Raw genomic sequence first — 21574 nt, 5'->3', positions numbered from 1 at the left:
GCCTTCCACGCATTTACGGGGGCAAACAACACTAGGATGTTCTCTTGCATGGGCAAAGCAACCTGGCTGCATGTCTACCTCAAAGCAGGCGGAGAAGTCATCAATTCTCTGCAGATGCTTTCAGATGCCGCTGAAGTCACTGAAGAGCTGCTGTCAACGCTGGCTACATTCGTCTGTGCTGCATACGCACCAAAGGGAATCTAGATTGCGAGCATCCCTGAGCTGCGATGGCATCTTTTCTGCAAGCATATGGCTGAAAGTGACAAGCTGCTTCCCACCCTTGGTGCTCTCAAGCAGCACATCCACAGAGTCCAGATCCAGGCCACAGTATGGGGTTAGGCAAGCATTGCTCAGCAGCAGTTCCTGGATCCGCGGCAGCATGGCTTCTACAAGGACACAGCAGCTGATCATGTGAAACCAATCACAACTGAGGTCCTCCCAGCCCCAAGGCCATCATTGAGATGGTGAGATGCCAGTGCAGAGCAGACTGTTTAACATCTCGATGCTCTTGCAGGTCCAATAACTTATCATGCACAGACCTCTGCCAGTGCAGCACTTAGTGCCAGAATGATGAGGACTCTAGGAATGACATGTTGCCGACCAGTGACAGTGATGATGATGATGTGTAAAGTTTCTGCTATATATCAAAGATATTGCTATATCACACTTATTTTGTCATGCTATCATGATATTGAAGTTTAGTTGTGCAAGAAGCTGCCTAGACATGCTAAAGGTTTGACTTGCTACATGTAGAAGTTCTAAGCCATTTAGAAAATTTATTATAATAAAATAAATATGATAATCTGCTTTGTGGTTATGTTTAGCTTATTTTACTTTGTACCTCTGGCTTCCTCACCCCTGAAAATGTATGTTTAGCCGTTAAAATTATGACTCTAGGCTACCTGGATGCTGAGATATTGAGAAACGCCCATTTTGAAGGCGGCCATTTTAAAAATCCAAGATGGCCGCCATGCATGCTTCCGGCAAATTGTAAACATTGGTTTTCTGATTGCCTATACTATACAGATTCCGAAAATGTATAGGTTTCCAAATCCCCCAAAAAGTTACGAAATTACGAAATGAACTTGACTATAATCAAAACATTGCATTAGTGCGTTCCATCTCCTTTCTTTCATGAAACCGATTCTGTCAGAAATGTTACGAAATGAAGATGAGTACGAAAATAAGATGCCTCAACTATACTCAATGGAATACTCATCTGGAGAATGCAAAGTTATTTAATTTCGACAAGTCATTTAATTAGGTACATTTAATACCACCCAGATCGAGGCAATATCTAATTACGTATAAAGATGAGTAATGTCTTCTTAAATTATCATTATTAGTATTTCGTATATTTATATATTAAGTATATCCGTCGATCAAATCATTCCTCAAGTATTGCAATATGTTAATTCAGTGTCTTATATGTCTACGCTTTTAGAGTTTCTAACGCGATCCACTAATCACTACTTCTAGATAACGATGGAATACTACCAGCATTAGACACACTTCCAAATATTGTAATTGATATAAATATGTATTAATTAAATGACATTTAATTGGGTAAATTTATCAAAATAATTTATCTAAAAATTGAACTACCTTGAAGTCAACAAATAACGTGAGGCACAAGAATCCTAACAATTAATCTGATTACTGCTTAACAATTAATTATTATGCGCTCACTATTTTTTCATTAAACCCGATGAAAGCCAAATATTAATGTTTTAATTCAAAAAACACTTGATTCCGCCCTCGATCAATATTATATCCAATCAGTAATATAACTTGCTAACTTGCGAATTCAGCATATATTATTGAACAACTCAATAGTCGTATTTCTAACACATATAACTGTTTTAATTCGAGAAACACTTGATTCCGCCCTCGATCAATATTATAACAAATCAGTTTCTTGCTAATCTGCAAATTCAACATATAATATTGAACAACGCAGTAGTCGTAATTCTAACACATATTTGCATATATGGATTGGTTATGAAACTATCTCTGTGTTGCGCATATCTCATAAGGTTTCGGAGCCATAGTAATACCGCGACATATGTGCTCCGTGGTTGGTAGCGGGGCACCTTTCGGAAACGTAAGTTCGAATTTTTGTAGGATGGACGTTAGAAACAAGAATAGTTCCATTTTACCTAGTGATTCGCCGATGCAGTTTCTGCGACCCAACGAAAATGGCATAAACGAGTCTGGTTTCACGATGACCTTACCGCTACCATCAATAAATCTGTCCGGATTAAGCTCATCGGGGTTCTTCCAATATCCTTCATCAATCTGCATAGTGTACAGATTGACTATCAGAGCCGACCCTGCCGGAATGTTGTATCCTTCAAGTTCAATATCTTTGGTGACCGTTCGGAGGAACAGGGACATGGCAATATTCCCAATCCTCTGCAGCTCCATACATGTAGCCTCTGTGTAGGGCATCTTCAGACGATCTTCGTAAGTTGGCAGCCTACTTGTCCCGATTACCTCATCAATCTCTGCACGCACCTTGCTCTGAACATCGGGACACATAGCCATGTAGAATGCGAACCAGTCAAAGGTGGTGCTGAAGGTCTCGATGCCAGCAACAATAAGATCAGTCAGGGTTTTTGCGAACTGGCTCTCAGTAAATGTACTTTCTTCTCCAAGCAACTTGAACTGTTCCTTTTGTTCTCTGATATAGTCATCGACGACATCCCGCATGCATTTTGGATCATATGTGGAACGATGTTCAGCTATTTGCTTCTTACTCCAGTTTACAACAGTCGTCATATGGTTAACCATTTCGGTATATTTCGTCCGAATAAATGGTAAATGTCTTAACCATGGTACGTAAATCAGTGGGTTCACAAAACCTTCTAGGTCATGAAACATACCATGTAACGCTCGAAGAAGTACATTCAATTCCTTGTTATCCAGGTCAAATCGTTTTCCAAAAACTACGTGAAGAATAATATTCGTAGACACCAAGTGCAAGTAGTTGGAAATGCTGAAGGGCTTGCCTTGTTGCTTCGCCATCTGCGTTGTTAGATAATCTACTTCTTCCATAATTCTCTCTTCGATAGACTTTGTTCCAACACCAAATCCCCTCAGTGATTTCAGCAAGAATCTCCGATGTTCCTTCCATTGTCGGCCGTTAGAGTGAACTATACCCCGGCCTCCGTCGGTTGCAACATTTAAGCCATGCATAATAGCTCTGTAGGACGTATGATCTCCTTGGTCTACCAGCGCTTCTTTTACCAACTTCCAGTTATGCAGCACAACAACCAGTTGTGATCCAAGATACATGCTCCAAATGTCGCCATATTTCTCTCTTTTCTTGAAAATGATATCCCATGGATAACCGGTCCTAAATAAGGATAGGAGGTAGCCAAATATCGGTATGCCACATGGCCCGGGTGGCAGGTTTCGTGGTCTCACCACCAGATAGCGAATTACAATAATCACTAGAAGACTTGCTAGCAAAGCAAGAGTGTTCGTGTTAAGTAACCCACTTAACGAAGCGAGGAGATCCATATTGCTATCATATGGCGAGCCAAGCGTTCCGTAATATATACGTCGGTAGTGTGTAGTCCGGCGATACTGCGACCCGTTTGAGCGCAGTTCACTGGATATTTATAGACCATTGATGCGTCCGAAGTCTGATGAAAAAACGTAAATCACGCTTATCAAAAGGAACCAATCGGTGCTCATCTTTCAGCTTAACAGGAAGTGCCTATGGTTGGATATAGTGTACAAGTAAGCCAAGGCGTGTCATTGGGTTCTATTGGTAAACCACATGTAGAATACCTAATATATGTAATATGTAAGGTTATTTACGTTTAATACACCTAAGCGTGTTTATTACTTCTCTTCAAAACTCTAGGCGGGTGGTCGCTTTCCACCTGCTCCAATGAGGTCACGACCTTGTTTTGGCTCTGAATGTATGCATTGATATATGCTCTCTAACTCACCACAAGGTGTCGTTAGCATGTTATTTATAACTATTTTATTATTTAGCACGAGTTTGCGCCGATAATGGCATATTATAGGTAGTATTATACAATGATATTTCATTCCGCTGGCTGCTATGAAATCGAACCAACTGAACTGTATAGCGATCTCAGATACTATATATATATATATATATATATACCAGATATATCTGCCACTACCTGTAGCACAAATTGTGCAATCGCTTACTATGCAATTGCAAATACAATTGCAAATACAATGGATGGCTCCTGCACATTTCCATACGCCCATGTGCCATTATCAACATGACAGGGTGCACGATCGTTTCCTAAGAGTTGATAATTAGTGAGGTCCGCTATCGAACTATTTCGTCTACATTCTGTCTATTAAGCTAGACGTTATACTTTTAATAACCGCCCCATTAGCTGATAAATCTGTTTATGTTTCTTTGCACGTATAAGTCAACATATTTATATCGTCTTAAACACACACAGCAAGTCCGGAGCTGCACGGACGGGGCCTCGAGAAAACGTCCCGCCTATCTTGCTCACGTTCTTGACGAGTGGGTATTTAATGCAGCCCGGGGCAAAGGTAAATTAACGTTTTACATTTTAGTTCACAGTTGCGTATAATCGTTGTGTAGACGGAGCGAGAGTTTGGCCCGCCGATATGACCAAATCAACGAAGAGAAGTTATGCGTGCCGTGAAAACCGATTCTGTCAGAGGTCAGCTGTTATGAAATAAAAAATAAGTACGAAAATAGGGTGCATAAACCATTATACAAGGAATTCTCATCCGATGTGAATTTTTTTTTTTTGATAAGACATTTAATTAAGCACGATAAATACCGCAGAGATCAAGGCAATATCTAATTACGTATAAATATGAAGATAATTACGTAACGTCTTCTTAATGATACACTTAAGCAAGCATGCTCAAGCACTAAGGCTCAAGCCTAAACATTACATGAAATGTTTACCACTTAATTATGTGACAATACACATTTTTAATTTTTATGTAAAAATGGCATTTCGGATATTTCTTATAGTTACCACAAAGAGTGTGAAAGCAGAATTTCGGCCACAAGTTAAGCACAATATGCACCAAAATCGCGCGGCAGAATTTTTCGTCAAGTCTCATATTTACCATACCTCATATTATATGAAAAATGAAAGTGTAAAATTGAATTCTTCCAAGTTGTGATGACATAGAAACATCCATTCCTACATCGGCTACTCCCGTAGAAATCAAAGCAGAGAAATCAACGTTTTTCTACTTTTCACAATGACCGACCGCCTGTGTGTGAAATGGGTAAACGTATGTGAAACATCTACTGACATTTTTCATTACCACACACTACTTCACTACTCACGTACGCGAACAATGAAAATGCTCTCAAAGTTCACATGCATCGATATATGGAGAAATAAGCATGTACCGAGTTGGCACCTAGTGTCAGCCATCGAATAGAATGAGAATTAAAAATCAATAAAATGTCGCACAAAACCTTGAGTGTATCCTTAAATTATGATTATGTTACCGACAAGTATCACCGCAAAGTATTTCATATATGTATATGTTATTCTTCTATCAAATTATTCCTCATGTAATGGAAAATGTTTCTTGAGTGTCTTATATATATACGTTTTTGGACTTTCTAAATCGATTCACTAAAGGATGAATGCTAGATAGCAATGGAATATTATCAGCATTGGACACATTAATATTGTAATCGCAGTTAAACGACAGGCTATTAGGTTAATTTATCACAGTAACTGACTTAATAATTAAGCTACTTGGCTACAAATAACAAATACAAACTAACAAATAACACAAGAAACAGGAATTTTAACAGCTAAAACATGCTAACCTACCTGAGTAATGCTTGACATTTAATTATTATGCGCGCACTATTTCTATATTAGTCCGATGAAAGCCAAATATTAATGTTTTAATTCAAGAACCGCTTGATTCCGCCCTCGATCAATATTATAACCAATCAGTTTCTTGCTAATCTGCAAATTCATCATATAGCGTTGAACAACGCAATAGTCGTAATTCTAACACATATTTGAATATATGGATTGGTTATGAAACTATCTCTGTGTTGCGCATATCTCATAAGGTTTCGGAGACATAGTAATACCGCGACATATGTGCTCCGTGGTTGGTAGCGGGGCACCTTTCGGAAACGTAAGTTCGAATTTTTGTAAGATGGACGTTAGGAACAAGAATAGTTCCATTTTACCTAGTGATTCGCCGATGCAGTTTCTGCGACCCAACGAAAATGGCATAAACGAGTCCGGTTTCACCATAACCTTACAGCTACCATCTAGAAATCTGTCCGGATTAAGCTCATCGGGGTTCTTCCAATATTCTTCATCAATCTGCATAGTGTACATATTGACTCTCAGAGCAGACCCTGCCGGAATATTGTAACCATTAAGTTCAACATCGTTGGTGACCGTACGGATGAACAAGGCCATGCCAATATTTCCGATCCTCTGCAGCTCCATACAGGTAGCCTCTGTGTAGGGCATCTTCAGACGATCTTCGTAAGTTGGCAGCCTTGTCCCGATTACCTCATCAATCTCTGTACGCACCTTGCTCTGAACATCGGGACACATAGCCATGTAGAATGCGAACCAGTCAAAGGTGGTGCTGAAGGTCTCGATGCCAGCAATAATAAGATCAGACAGGGTTTTTTTGCGAACTGGCTCTCAGTAAATGTACTTTTCTTCTCCAAGCGCAACTTGAACTGTTCCTTTTGTTCTCTGATATAGTCATCGACGACATCCCGCAATGCATTTTGGATCATATGTGGAACGATGTCAGCTATTTGCTTCTTACTCCAGTTTATAACAGTCGCCATATGTTAACCATTTCGGTATATTTCGTCCGAATAAATGGTAAATGTCTTAACCATGGTACGTAAATCAGTGGTTCACAAAACCTTCTAGGTCATGAAACATACCATGTAACGCTCGAATAAGTACATTCAATTCCTTGTTATCCCAGGTCAATATCGTTTTCCAAAAACTACGTGAAGAATAATATTCGAGACACCACAAGTGCAAGTAGTTGAAATGACCGAAGGGCTTGCCTTGTTTGCGCCGCCATCTGCGTTGTTAGATAATCTACTTCTTCCATAATTCTCTTCTTCGATAGACTTGTTCCAACACCAAATCCCCTCAGTGATTTCACAAGAATCTCCGATGTCCTTCCATTGTCGGCCGTTAGCGTGAACTAAACCCCGGGCCTCCTTCAGTTGCAACTTTTAAGCCATGCTGAATAGATCTGAAAGACGTATGATCTGCTTGGTCTATCAGCGCTTCTTTCGCCAACTTCCAGTTATGCAGCACAACAACCAGTTGTGATCCAAGATACATACTCCAAATGTCGCCATATTTTCTCTCTTTCTTGAAAATGATATCCCATGGATAACCGGTCCTAAATAAGGATAGGAGGTAGCCAAATATCGGTATGCCACATGGCCCGGGTGCCAGTTTCGTGGTCTCAACACCAGATAGCGAATTACAATAATCACTAGAAGACTTGCTAGCAAAGCAAGAGTGTTCCTGTTAAGTAACCCGCCTAGCAAAGCGAGGAGATCCATATCGCTATCATATAGCGAGCCAAGCGTTCCGTAATATATACGGCGGTAGTGTTCGCGCTCAGTTCACTGGATTCTTATATACCCTGATGCGTCCAAAGTCTGTTAAAAATTACGCTTCACGAAATTCACGTTTATCAAAAGGAACCAATCGGGTGCTAATCTTTCAGCGTGCCTATGGTGGATATCGCGTACAAGTAAGCCAAGGTATGTCATCGGTTTCTATTGGTAAACCACATGTAGAATACTTAATACTAGCAAATAACCGTGCTCCGCATGTTTGGCCAAAGTCGACTGTGGCATATTGTAAGCCGGCAAATATTTGCCGCTGTTTTGTTTGCGGTTCTGGTAAAATTTCCTAAAAATTTAAATGTTACCCTTTTTAAATTTGCGGACATGAAGACATTCTTTCAGTTTTCTCCATAAAAACAGCAAAATTTAAACAGCCAGCTAAAATGAAGACATTCCTTCAGTTTATTCCATAAAAAACAGCAAAATTTAAACAGGGTTACAGTAGTAGTAGTAGATTTGATATTAAAAAGTTGGGTCGGTTATGGGGTAGTGCTACCATAGTCCTGTAAAAGATTTCCTTGTAATGAACATTTTGCCTGAGGGTCCTGTTTTGTAGAACAAGACCGTTGTGATGAAGTGTTTGTCCACTTGATTGTAGTGTTGGAGTAGCCTCTGGCACATGAAAAGCAACATATAGCTGGCCGTGGGAGAACACAAGGGCTGGAGGGTAGAGTCCGAGTTTGTCGAAAGTCTGGCTCTGGGACTTGTTTATATCCATAGAGTAGGCAAGTCTGATTGGAAATTGAATCCGCTGTATGTGTGAAGGGAAGGTTTGCGTCGGATGGGCAAGTAAACACATACGGGATGAGGATCTTTGTGAGACTGGCTTCCATTGAAGATTTTCGGCATCTAGAATATAGTCGTGGAGGTTCCTAATGTAGAGTCTGGTGCAGTTGCAGAGTCCTTTAGTTATATCTAGGTTGCGTAATAGCATGATTATTGCTCTTGGTTTTAAAATAAGGCGGTATGGAGGCATGCCGGTAGGGGTAATAGAGTGAAGGAATTCCATGGAGGTAGTTGTTGGTCTCGTTTTCATTATGCGAGATGGCTTTGTGTGCACTGGTGTAGGTTTTGGAGAAACCTGGTAGTTTCTTTATGACTTTTTTTATTTAGTGTCAAAGTTGTCTCATTGAGAGATGTGAGTATCACAGAGCTATACAGTTCTGAGGAACGGATACATTGGTAAAACACATCATCCACTATAATGTTATATATTGACTAATATTATAAGATATTATAAATAAACCTAATAAATAAACCTAATAATAATAAATAAAAGTTTATAAATAACCTAAAAAAAATATAAGATATTATATATAAACCTAATATTATAAGATGACACAAGACACTATATTTTTCAATGCAAAGTCAAAGCTAAAGTAAACCCGTAGGCCTACACAGTTTTGGTGCGCGTGCAGAACCTAATGTCGGACACCGAAGAAAGAAGTAGGCCTAGGCCTAGTCAGGAACTAATTATAAGAACCAACAAGTCAGGAGCTATCTCGGTCTGGGTCTACATGCAGTCTGAGTCACATACGCACATCTCAATCTACAGTCACTACGCACATTCAACCTACAGTCCACATACGCACATCTTAATCTACAGTCACATACGTGTAATGGTATTCGACAAGTCTTGGTTGTAGTTAAGATGATTTATTAAGCACGAACGAAGTTACAATGTTGACAGGGGCGCGCTGCCATGTTGGATTCTTTCACTCACGTACAGCGCTTATAACAGATGGCGCGTCGGTGCAGTGCATGAAATAATATGAATACTGCTACAACCACATCTCAATCTACAGTTACATACGCACATCTCAATCTACAGTCACATACGCCATCTCACTACAGTCACATATGCGCATCTCAACCTACAGCACATAACGCACATCTCAATCTACAGTCACATACGCAACATCTCAAATGTACAGTCACATGATACGTGCATATCAGTCTATAGTTACGTACGTGCATCTTAGGCTACAGTCACGTACGTGTATCAGTTTACAGTCATACATCTTAATCTACTGTCACACACGTGCATCTCAGTCTACTGTTACATCTCAGTCTATAGTCACATACGTAACACTCAGTTTACAGTCACACATCTCAATCTACTGTCACTTACGTAGCCTCGTAGGCGCCTACATCTACATACAGTTCACACGTACAACGGTACATGCATATGCTAACACTTCAAGAAACGGTATTGCTAGGGTTAGAATACCCCGTCACGAATGTATACGTAAAGAATATACGTCAATAATGTATATTGACGTTAGTCACACAGCCTGGTCGGGTTAATGCATACACATGATTATGATACGGCGTACAAACCCATTCTCACGCACTTGAACATGAAAACCCGTATCTACTCACTCCACGCAATGAAAAGCTCACATTATCACATTGAATGGCTTCTTGAATGCTATACTAATACTGTTATCACTATTAATTACACTAATAACGATATTATGAGTAGTTATTTAAGATTTATGTTGCCTGTGTGCCGATTCGCCTGTGTTGTCTGCTGCTGTCAGATTTGCACCAAAATAGCGCCACGCATGCTCTTTTTCTAGTTAATAATTGTTCGTAGATATGGCAGCACTTACCGATCGCAATGGCGACCTGCCAAAGGGGAACGCGCTGAAATGTTGTTGTCGTTGAAATGTTGCTTTAGTAACGTTGTCATGCAAAATAAAGCCTAGTGACATGGCGCATTGTCTTCGCCACATTGGACCCCCCCCCCGATAATAGGAAAATAGGAAAAATGGGCACATTCTTTACGGCGGTTTCAGAGGAGATACGTGAAATAACTTAATGTGTAAGGTTTATTTAGCAATTATTCGCGAAGGCGAAGTGAAATTTTTTTTATTAATTAATAAATAATTAATAATTAATTAATTTAAAATAAATTTTCTTTGAAAAAAAAAGAAAATTTGCCACGACAAAATTTGCCGTAACATTTACAAATCTAGCCGCCATTTTTGGCACCACTACAATGTAAACCCTAGAGGTGATTATTGAAAAATATTCACCTAGGTCTCGACCAATCAGCGCGCAGGATTTCCTATAATCACTCGGGCGATGATACTAATTACGTTTAGTACACCTAACCGTGTTTATTATTTTTCTTCAAAACTTTAGGCGGGTGGTCGCTTTCCACCTGCACCAATGAGGTCGGGATTTGCTAGAGCACGGGCGTCGAAGGAGGGTCACGTGATGTGGCTGCACTTGTGTTAGGATTAGGATTAGGGTCAGGGTTAGGGTTAGAGTTAGGATTAGGGTTTGGGTTAGAGTTAGGAAAATATGGCCATGTCTAGCACGGAAGTATGACTGTGGAAGATTTGGACTTTGAAGCGTACGAAGTGACTAGTGCTGCCACGTAACGGCACCCTCCTTCGACGACCGTTCTAGCAACACCCAATGAGGTCACGACCTTGTTTTGGCTCTGAATGTATGCATTGATATATGCTCTCCAACTTACCACAAGTGTCATTAGCATGTTATTTATTTTAATTTATTATTTAGCACGAGTTTGCGCCGATAATGGCATATTAGAGGGAGTATTATACAATGATATTTCATTCCGCTGGCTGATATGAAATCCAACCAACTGAACTGTATAGCGATCCCAGATACTATATATATATATATATATATTATATATATATATATATATATATATCCCCCCCCTATCTTGCCTCACGTCCTGACGAGTGGGTATTTAATGCAGCCCGGCAAAGTAAATTAACGCTTTCCATTTTAGTACACAGTCGCGTATAATCGCAAAACGTTGTGTAGATGGAGCGTAGACAAGAATAGTTCCATTCTACCTAGTGATTCGCCGATGCAGTTTCTGCGACCCAACAAAAATGCCATGAACGAGCCTGGTTTCACGATGACGTTACCGCTACCATCAAGAAATCTGTCCGGATTAAGCTCATCGGGGTTCTTCCAATATCCTTCGTCAATCTGCATAGTGTACACATTGACTATCAGAGCCGACCCTGCCGGAATGTTGTATCCTTCAAGTTCAATATCTTTGGTGACCGTGCGAAGAACAAGGCCATGCCCAATATTCCCAATCCTCTGCAGCCCTATACAGGTAGCCTCTGTGTAGGGCATCTTCAGACGATCTTCGTAAGTTGGCAGCCTTGTCCCGATTACCTCATCAATCTCTGTACGCACCTTGCTCTGAACATCGGGACACATAGCCATGTAGAATGCGAACCAGTCAAAGGTGGTGCTGAAGGTCTCGATGCCAGCAATAATAAGATCAGACAGGGTTTTTGCGAACTGGCTCTCAGTAAATGTACTTTCTTCTCCAAGCAACTTAAACTGTTCCTTTTGTTCTCTGATATAATCATCGACGACATCCCGAATGCAGTTTGCATCATAGGTGGCATCATAGCAAAGCGAAGAGATCCATATCGCTATCGTACAGCGAGGCAAGAGAAGGTTGCCTGATTTATAACGCGAGCCTAGCTGTGCGACCCGTCTGCGCGCAATTCACTGGATTCATATTATAGACCATGCAAGATGTACAATAATGGCAAGCTAAAAAGAAGTAAATCGAAGTGAGTAGTTAGACTCCCACCCTTATTACAGCAACCAATTGACGTCTGTTTGTTCAGCTTAGCAGAAAATCTTTACGACATAGTGTACAAGTAAGCCAACATGTGTCAACATTGGTATGTTTACATGAGTTTCATGGCTATATAGTCCATCAGGTATCTGGGAAAACCAGTCTGGGCAATATTTATAATGAACGCCGAAGAATCGGTCTAATATATGCTCGGCAACTCACTACAAGGTGTAACTAGCATGTCATTTTACCTAGAATCCCTTTTATATTGACGAAATTGCTCCGATAATGGCATATAGTCCTGTTGCCAAATGACTGAGCGTTGCAATCAGGTATATATACAGGGTTTTTTGTGGTTTCCTGATCTTTAAACTATCCTGAACCAGAATCCACCGAGTGTCACATTGGCACCCTTGGGCAATTTTCTTTTATCACAAAAAATGCAGATCGTATATATTCCCATTGGAGTGCGTATAAATTAAGGGGGTAGGCATGCTAAACATGCAATAACTTCTGTAATATTCGGTCAATCTTCAAACATTTGATATTGTTTTGCTCATTAAACAGTCATGCACATTCCTAAACTAATTACACCCACAACATACGACCATTGAAAGCCAAGAATTCAAAATGGCCGCCACAAACCATCAGCGAAGCCATATATTGTCAGTCTATTACACATGTATATTTCAAACTGTCTCTATATAAAACTTTTAAATGTTAGTCGGGTCTTAGCACACAGTTATGTAGTGATGATATCTCTAATATTGACATTATTTTTTCTAATATGTTTTAATATAAATACATTATACATCAGATATCATTTTATACATTTACACATCTCACCTTTAATTCACGTGTGAATCATCTGGTTATAATATTGATCGAGGGCGGAATCAAGTGTTTCTCGAATTAAAACAGTTATATGTGTTAGAATTACGACTATTGAGTTGTTCAATAATATATGCTGAATTTGCAGACTAGCAAGAAACTGATTTGTTATAATATTGATCGAGAACGGAATCAAGTGTTTCTCGAATTAAAACAGTTATATGTGTTAGAATTACGACTATTGAGATGTTCAATAATATATTCTGAATTTGCAGATTAACAAAAAACTGATTGGTTATAATATAGATCGAAGAAAACCACGCTATACTGAGTGCGGATAACTGGGTTCAAACGAACAATAGTCCGCGGTTTTACATTAGTCTACACGTAAACTATATGTCAAAATATATGACTCTTAATGCATCGTCCGTCAAGTATCCTGCAAAGAAGAGTAAGAGTAATGATGCACACACACGCACGCACGCACGCACGCAACCGCTCGCACGCACTCACGCACGTCACGCACGTTCTCGCGCATTCGCGCACAGACACGGACACACGCACGCAAACGCACACACGTACGCAAAATAATGATTATGCATCTATATATTCTGTTACGCTGGTCGAGCTTAGCATTTTGTTTAGGGTACGTTTACATGAATTGCCTCCGAGAGTTCGCGTTACTTTCCTAGAAAAATGTATATGTGAGGCACTTATAGGAAGCAGACATCACTAGTCTTCCGCCAATTGTTCCCCAATGTTGGACTATTTCGTCTCTGAAAAATGCATTTTCTGATCTTTCTCGCGAAAATATTCGTTACTAGAGTGTGCTAGTTTTGCATTATTCACGCAAGGTAGATGCCCTATAGACGTCTGAAAGCATGAACAGTATGATTGGTCTTGTTGTGTAATTGTGTCGTTGCGTGGTCATGGTAACCGGTCCGCCGTTTTCGTGTTGGAGACGGGATCCGACTACTTGCTAAAATGCATTATACTTCTTATTTTACTATATTGTTCAATGTGAACATACACTCGTGACGCATACATAGCCCATAGCAAGCAATTAATGTTAGGAACACTAATATCAAATCGTCCAGGTTTTTTTGGATTTTTAACTAGTTGAGAGTTATCAGGTAAAAATTTGACGATACGTTTAGTCCCGTTAGTTCTTACTTTTAATGTAAAAAAATGGCAACAAACATTTTACAAATGTTACCATAGAAAATTCGTAACGTAGTCAATTTAACCTAGAATCCCTTTATATATATCACGCGTGCATGTCACACACGCACGCCACGCGCGCACGTCAGAGGCGCTCACACACAGACACGGGCACACGCACGCACACGCATACACGCACGCACACGATTCTTATATCGCATCTTTATATGTGCTACGCTGGTTGAGCTCAGCAGTTGAGTGAGCACACACACTGTGAAATTCAGCAAGGATTCTAGTTTCTGAATTTAACAATTTCAAAGAGTTTTTTTTTTAGAAATAAATAATTCAAATACACTGATATACTAAAAACCGATTTTATTCTTGACTGTCCCAGCGATCATTGGCTGATTTCCCACCGTATTACCTGCCATCGTACGACATGCAGGAAACAAAATTAAAAGGTGGCATAACAATAGTAGCCTTCGCTAATTGTTTACTAGTGTTGCACTATTTCGTCTCTGGAAAATGCCTTCTTTTGAATTTTTGCGGTAAAATTCGACACTAGAGTGCACTTAATTTGCATTATGCACGCAAGGTTGGTGCTACGTGGACGTCTAGAAACCATGAGAAATGAGATTAGACTCCCCGTGTAATTGTGCCATCCTGTCAGTTGGTGTAGTTATTGTGTCCGCTCCCCCGTTTTCGTGTTTGAAATAGCATCCAACTACTTTCTGGAAATGCGCATCATTTAGCTGGTAAAATTTTCGAACGGAGTTTAGACCTTGAATCCGTGGTTATTTAGCATAAATAAAGCGTATTTTGTGTATGCGATGAAGCTCGCTGAGTATTTTTAATGAATTTCTGTTCGTTGCAAATTCAGGGCTGCTGCCTACGGACGTTCCCTATTGTTGTACAACACCAATAACTAGCACTTAAATCTGTTACCGGATATACAATACCGCCCCCTGGCGTTGTGCGTTTTTCTGGCGGAACAATAATTGATAATAATAAGGGTTGCTCTGATATCAGTGACTATTTTAATTGTGAATGTTCTGTTGACAGAAATACCCAGACAAATAAGTCAAGAACCATAGCTAGTGATTAAAAGAAGTTTAATAGGAAAGAAGAAAACTTGGTTTGTAATGATTTTATTTATTTAAATTGATTATATATATATATACTATATAATACAACTAATAAATTGCTATATACATAAAAAATATATATATATATATATATATTAGACAAAATATTTGTGCGCACACTAATAACCCAAACACTATAGCTCCCCCACCCTCACACACGCATACATTCAGACAAATGGATTTTTATGAATCTATCGCTGTATTGCGCAAAGTTTGTACATTTTCGGAACCATTGTTATTCCTTTGGATATATGATCAGTGCTTGGTATTTTGGCACCCTCTGGAAGTTTCAATTCAAATTTTTGAATGATTGACGTAAGAAACAGGACAGTTCCATTCTGCCAGAGACTCACCGATGCAGTTTCTGCGACCCAATTGAAAATGGCATATATGAGTGCGGTTTAGTAACCTTTCCTCATCATCAATAAATCTTTCTGTTTAACTTCATCGGGATTTTTCCAATATTCCTCATCCATCTGCATAGTGTACACGTTTTACTAATAATGAAGTTCCTTCTGGAATATTGTAACCATTAAGTTCAACATCGTTGGTGACCGTACGGATGAACAGGATCATCAAATGATTTCGGGAGATCTCTGCAGCTCCATGACAGTAAGGCCTCTGTAGGGCTCTTCAGAGCGGATTGCTCGTAAGTTGGCCAGCTTGTCCGATTACCTTCATCATGCTTGCCACTGCACTTGCATCTGAAACATCGGGATACAATAGCGCATGTAGAGTGCGAAACCAGTTGCACACAGGTGTGCTGAAGGTCCGCTCGATGCCAGCGAGGATAGGCGGTAGAAGATGGCACAACAAGGGTTTTTTGTAAACTCGGGCCCTCAGTAAATTGTACTTTTCCTTCACTAGCACCTGGAACTGTTTCTTTTGTTCTCTGATATAAGTCATCGACGACATCCCGGATCAGTTTGTATCACACTAGGTGAGATCGAGTCAGATATTTCTTGCTACACACCAATTCAAAACAGTGGTCATAGATGTTAAGATTTTGGTATATTTCGTCGTTATATGAAATGGAAATGCCTTAACATGCAAATTAAATCAAAGGTTTTACAAAACTCTTCTAGTCATGGACCATACGACGTAATGCAGCATGACAAGTAATAAATTCCGTATTATTAATTCAATCGTTTCGGCGAAAACGGTATGTGCAAGAAATAACATGCGTAGACATCAATGTCAGTAGTTGGGAAAAATACGAAGGGCTTGCGTTGTTCTGCGTCCCATACTGCGTCGTTAGATAATCTTCTCTTTCTCATAATTTCCTCTGCTACGATAGACTTTTGTCACACCGAAATACCCGTTCATGGAATTTAGCAAGAATCCCGATGTTCGTTCCATTGTCGCCGTATAGCGTGAACTAAACCCCCGGCCTCCTTATCAGTTTGGCAACTTAAGGCCATGCTGATAGATTGAAAGACTGTACATGATCTGCTTGGTCTAATCAGCGCTCTCTTTCGCCAACTTCCGTTATGCCAGCAAAGCAACAACCAGCCGTGATCCGAGATACAATGCTCCAAATGTCGCCGATATTTCTCGGATGCCATTTTGCAGATGAATACCATGGATACCCGGTGAGAGAGGACTAGGAGGTTACTGAAATATGCGAGTATGCACTATGCCCGGTGCAAGTTTCGTGTCTCCCACGCTAGAATAGGCGAATTACAAATAATGATAAAGAGACTTGCTAGCAAAGCAGCAGTGTTCGTGTTAAAGTAACCGCAGTAGCAAAGCGAGTAATCTATAAATACGCTTACATATAGCGAGCCAAGAGAAGGTTTTCCTAATATATATGCCGGACGGTGTAACTCCTGGTGTTACTGTGGTGGCAGTCGCGCGCAGTTACACTGGACAATTATGTTTATCCATAATAGATATTGCCTATATATGTGTTTGTCGCCCTCGACTATGCTTCTCTATGTAGGCGTGAGTCGGTGTGGTGGGTGTGTGTGTGGTGTGTGTGTGTGTGTGGTTGTGTGTCTGTGTGTAGTTGTGTGTGTGTGTGTGTGTGTGTGTGTTTGTTTGTGTGTGCCGTGTCGTGCGTGTGTAACGTGTATGGGGCGCGGGCGCGCCGCGCGAGAGTGTGTTTGTGTGTGTGTGTGTGTGTGGTGTGTGTGTGTGTGTGTTGTGTGTGCGTGTGTTTGTTGTGTGTGTGTCGGTGTGTGTGCGTGTGTCAGTGTAATGGGGCACGGTGTGGGTGGGTGTGTGGTGTGTTGTGCGTGTTGTGTGTGTGTGATTTAGTTTTCCGGTGTGGCAGGTAATCGCATCTAAAGATCCTTCATCTAGAGGAGGCGAAATGTTCTAGACGCGCCGTGTCCTGCACGGGATTATGCGGGATACTGCTTCGTAATATTGCTATAGCTGTGCGGATTAAAGAGAAAGTCCACCCCGTTCATGAGGCGCAGCCTGAAAGGAGAGCACAAGTGATACTTTCATAACAGTCGATCTGTTTCATACGACACTATCGTGGTGCAGTGAATTATAATTTTAAATGTACAATGTTGTTTATATTAATGTGAATCAAAAATTAATAATTCACTGAGCAATAAGTAGCGTAGTAACGATAATTGCAAATGGAATTGCAATCTTTGTTGCATGCCGTGATACTTAGCCTGCAGTCTTTAACACTAGGCTTGCAAGTATTAATGCCGCCTAAACTTTTCAGGCACTGCAGCTTTACCAACAGGCTTGCAAATATTTATGAACATTGACATATGCTGTCATTATGCAGTTGCGTCGCGATGACTTTGTCATCGATTTGGATACAATATTATGGACGAGCGTTTCACATAGGGAAATAAGGTTAATATTGGTAAAGACCGCTTCTGTTAAGGGCCGACATATACGACGTGAAAACGGATTATAAGGAGTCAATTTCACACTGGGTCGTCGTTACACAATGATGCATCACTCTGCTGTCGTACTCCCACCCCACCCCAGCTCTCACGCATCCGCCACCACAGCCAGCTGCACTGGCCAGGTTGTTATTGCAGTGGACCTATGGGGTTAAACCGGATAAGACAGTACAATGTTTTAAAATAGGTCAATTTCTTCTATTAACGCATGACTACCAGCTAGGCTGTCTGCGCGTGAGTGTCGCGTGGAAGTGCGTGCGTGCGTGCGCGTAAGAACGGCGTACGTGCGTGGCGTGCGTGCGTCGCGGGTGCGATGTGTCCATTATTGCTACTACGCTCTTTGCAGGATACTTGACGGACGATGCATTAAGCTTATACAGCGTCATACATTTTGACATATAGTTTACGTGTGTACTATATGTAAAACCGCGGACTATTGTTCGTTGAACCCAGTTATCCGCACTCAGTATAGCGTGGTTTTCTTCGATCAATGTTATAACCCATCAGCTTTTTGTTAATCTGACACGTGACCACTATTAAATCACTACCGGTTCATTACGCTGTTAGGTTAGAGAATGTGACGCGTCATCGGCCGACCAATCGGAAGGCCCGCAGCTCGTGCATTAAAGCTGACGCGATGTTTTGTGGTTGTATTATTTAGGCTGGCTATCGTGTGTGGCAATGACATGCACATGGAGATGGGTGGATGGTTACTGGTAATTTAAAACAAATTCTTTTAATGTATGGCCCGTATTCGACTGCGCGACAGTTTTTCAGGGACAAATGTGGTGTCGGTTAGTAAATTCGCGACATTTTTTTTAAAACGCTGGACAACATATGCATAACTCTCATGGTGCACAGCTGAAGTACATGGCTACCTAGCTTTAATATTGCCACTCGGTCGAAAACGGTCGAAATACAATTTTTAAGCTCCTGTAATTCAATTCCTAAGTATAGGATCTTATGGAGGATTTAATAGTGGTCTGTTCTCATCTGCAAATTCAGCATATATTATTGAACAACTCAATAGTCATAATTCTAACACATATAACTGTTTTAATTCGAGAAATACTTGATTCCGCCCTTGATCAATATTATAACAAATCAGTTTCTTGCTAATCTGCAAATTCAACATATAATGTTGAACAACTCAATAGTCGTAATTCTAACACATATTTCAATATATGGATTGGTTATAAAACTATCTCTGTATTGCGCATATCTCATAAGGGGTCGGAGCCATAGTAATACCGCGAGATATGTGCTCCGTGGTTGGTAGCGGGGCTCCTTTCGGAAACGTAAGTTCGAATTTTTGTAAGATGGACGTTCTACCTAGTGATTCGCCGATGCAGTTTCTGCGACCCAACGAAAATGGCATGAACGAGTCCGGTTTCACGATGACTTTACCGCTACCATCAAGAAATCTGTCCGGATTAAGCTCATCGGGGTTCTTCCAATAGTCTTCATCAATCTGCATAGTGTACGCATTGACTAACAGAGACGCGCCTGCCGGAATGTTGTGTCCTCCAAGTTCAATACCTTTGGTGACCGTGCGGAGAAGTAAGGACATGCCAATATTCCCAATCCTCTGCAGCTCCATACAGGTAGCCTCTGTGTAGGGCATCTTCAGACGATCTTCGTAAGTTGGCAGCCTTGTCCCGATTACCTCATCAATCTCTGTACGCACTTTGCTCTGAACATCGGTATACATAGCCGTGCAGAGTGCGAACCAGTCAAAGGTGGTGCTGAAGGTCTCGATGCCAGCGATGAGAAGATCAAACATGGTTTTTGCGAACTGGCCCTCAGTAAATGTACTGTCTTCACCTAGCAACTTGAACTGTTCCTTTTGTTCTCTGATATAGTCATCGACGACATCCCGAATGCAGTTTGCATCATAGGTGGAACGATGTTCAGCTATTTACTGCTTACACCAGTTTATAACAGTGCAGAGATCGCTAAAGTATTTGTTATATCTAGTGCGGATAATCGGCAAATTCCTTAACCATGGTAAATAAATCAAAGGGTTCACAAATTCGTCTTGGTCATGAAATATGCCAAGTATTGCTGGTACAAGTACATGAAAGTCCTTGTTATCAAGGTCAAATCGTTTTCCGAAAACTACGTGAAGCATAACATTTGCAGACACCAAGTGCAAGTAGTTGGAAATGACGAAGGGCTTGCCTTGTTGCGCCGCCATCTGCGTTGTTAGGTAATCTACTTCTTCCATAATTCTCTCTTCGATAGACTTTGTTCCAACACCAAATCCCCTCAGTGATTTCAGCAAAAATCTCCGATGTTCTTTCCATTGTCGGCCATTCGAATGGACTAAACCACCGCCGCCATCGCACTGGACTTTCAAGCTGTGCTGACTAGCTTTGAAGGACGTATGATCTGCTTGGTCTATCAGCGCTTCTTTCGCCAACTTCCAGTTATGCAGCACAACAACCAGCCGTGATCCGAGATACATGCTCCAAATGTCGCCATATTTCTCTCTCCTTTTGAAGATGATATCCCATGGATAACCGGTCCTATATAAGCATAGGACGTAGCCAAATATCGGTATGCCACATGGCCCAGGTGGCAAGTTTCGTGGTCTCACCACCAGATAGCGAATTACAATAATCACTAAAAGACTTGCTACAAAGCAAGAGTGTTCGTGTTAAGTAACCCCGCTAGCAAAGCGAGTAGCATCCATATCGCTATCATATAGCGAGCCAAGAGAAGGTTTCCTAATATATATCGCCGGAACCGTGTACTCTGGTGTTACTGTGGTCAGTCGCGGCGCAGTTCACTGGACCAAATTATTTATCCAAATAGATATTGGCCTATAATCGTTTTGTCGCCCTCTCTAGCTCTCTCTATGTGGGCGTGTAGTCGGTGTTTGTGTGGTGTGTGTGTGTGTGTGTGTGTGTGTGTGTGTGTTGTGTTGTCTGTGTGTGTGTGTGTGTGTGTGTGTGTGTGTGTGTGGTGTGTGTTTGTTTGTGTGTGCCTGTGTGTGCGTGTGTACGTGTATGGGCGCGCGCGCGCGCGCGCGAGGTGTGTGTGTGTGTGTGTGTGTGTGGTGTGTGTGTGTGTGTGTGTGAGCGTGTGTTTGTTTGTGTGTGCGATGTGGGTGTGCGTGCTGTAGTGTCGTTCGTGAGTGCGAACGGGTTGTATTAAGATAGCCGGTAGTCGGTTTAGAGTTATTGTTTAGGGATTTAGGTTAGGGTTAGTCGCGTTAAGGGTTGAGGGTTAAGGTAGAGGATAGTTGTGACTGCTTTGGGCCACGTGTGTTGTACTTGTGTGCTGAGGATGCGCCGTTACCGCGTGTAAGTGCAGTGTTTGT

General features: G+C 41.0%; 3 protein-coding genes and 1 pseudogene across 3 annotated transcripts; all 4 read right to left on the bottom strand.

Annotated features, from left to right (window-relative positions):
• Window positions 1-1609: 1609 nt before the first annotated feature.
• Window positions 1610-3594, bottom strand: LOC106806999 (cytochrome P450 2J6-like). Its single transcript, XM_014809199.1, has one exon. It carries the CDS (start codon window positions 3523-3525, stop codon window positions 2008-2010), a length of 1518 nt encoding a protein of 505 aa, XP_014664685.1. The 5' UTR covers window positions 3526-3594; the 3' UTR covers window positions 1610-2007.
• A 2161-nt stretch (window positions 3595-5755) lies between these two features.
• LOC106806954 lies at window positions 5756-6596 on the bottom strand (annotated as a pseudogene).
• A 2921-nt stretch (window positions 6597-9517) lies between these two features.
• On the bottom strand, window positions 9518-12312 carry LOC106806944 (vitamin D 25-hydroxylase-like). Its single transcript, XM_014809133.1, has 3 exons — window positions 12308-12312; window positions 11488-12152; window positions 9518-9522 (listed from the first exon to the last, which is right to left on the bottom strand). Exons 1-3 carry the CDS (start codon window positions 12310-12312, stop codon window positions 9518-9520), a joined length of 675 nt encoding a protein of 224 aa, XP_014664619.1.
• A 3139-nt stretch (window positions 12313-15451) lies between these two features.
• On the bottom strand, window positions 15452-20716 carry LOC106806936 (cytochrome P450 2F3-like). Its single transcript, XM_014809122.1, has 4 exons — window positions 20305-20716; window positions 19501-20163; window positions 16052-16080; window positions 15452-15765 (listed from the first exon to the last, which is right to left on the bottom strand). The coding sequence occupies exons 1-4, from the start codon at window positions 20714-20716 to the stop codon at window positions 15568-15570; spliced, it is 1302 nt and encodes a 433-aa protein (XP_014664608.1). The 3' UTR covers window positions 15452-15567.
• Window positions 20717-21574: the final 858 nt, after the last annotated feature.

Source organism: Priapulus caudatus, unplaced genomic scaffold (genome assembly GCF_000485595.1).
Source record: "Priapulus caudatus unplaced genomic scaffold, Priapulus_caudatus-5.0.1 Scaffold10, whole genome shotgun sequence".
NCBI lineage: Eukaryota > Metazoa > Priapulida > Priapulimorpha > Priapulimorphida > Priapulidae > Priapulus > Priapulus caudatus.
The sequence above is the reverse complement of the archived record's forward strand: the minus strand, read 5'-3'. Positions and strand labels throughout refer to the sequence as shown.

What these genes read in the sequence shown, in the direction of transcription:
- LOC106806999 (XM_014809199.1), bottom strand. Translation starts at nt 3,525, where the DNA reads ATGGATCTCCTCGCTTCGTTAAGTGGGTTACTTAACACGAACACTCTT.
- LOC106806936 (XM_014809122.1), bottom strand. Translation starts at nt 20,716, where the DNA reads ATGTATCTCGGATCACGGCTGGTTGTTGTGCTGCATAACTGGAAGTTG. An exon ending in CACGGAGCACATATCTCGCG is followed by an intron (nt 16,081 to 19,500) that starts GTATTACTATGG and finishes CCGATGTTTCAG; the next exon opens with ATGCAAGTGCAGTGGCAAGC. An exon ending in CAGTGGCAAGCATGATGAAG is followed by an intron (nt 15,766 to 16,051) that starts GTAATCGGACAA and finishes ACCGCACTCATA; the next exon opens with TATGCCATTTTCAATTGGGT.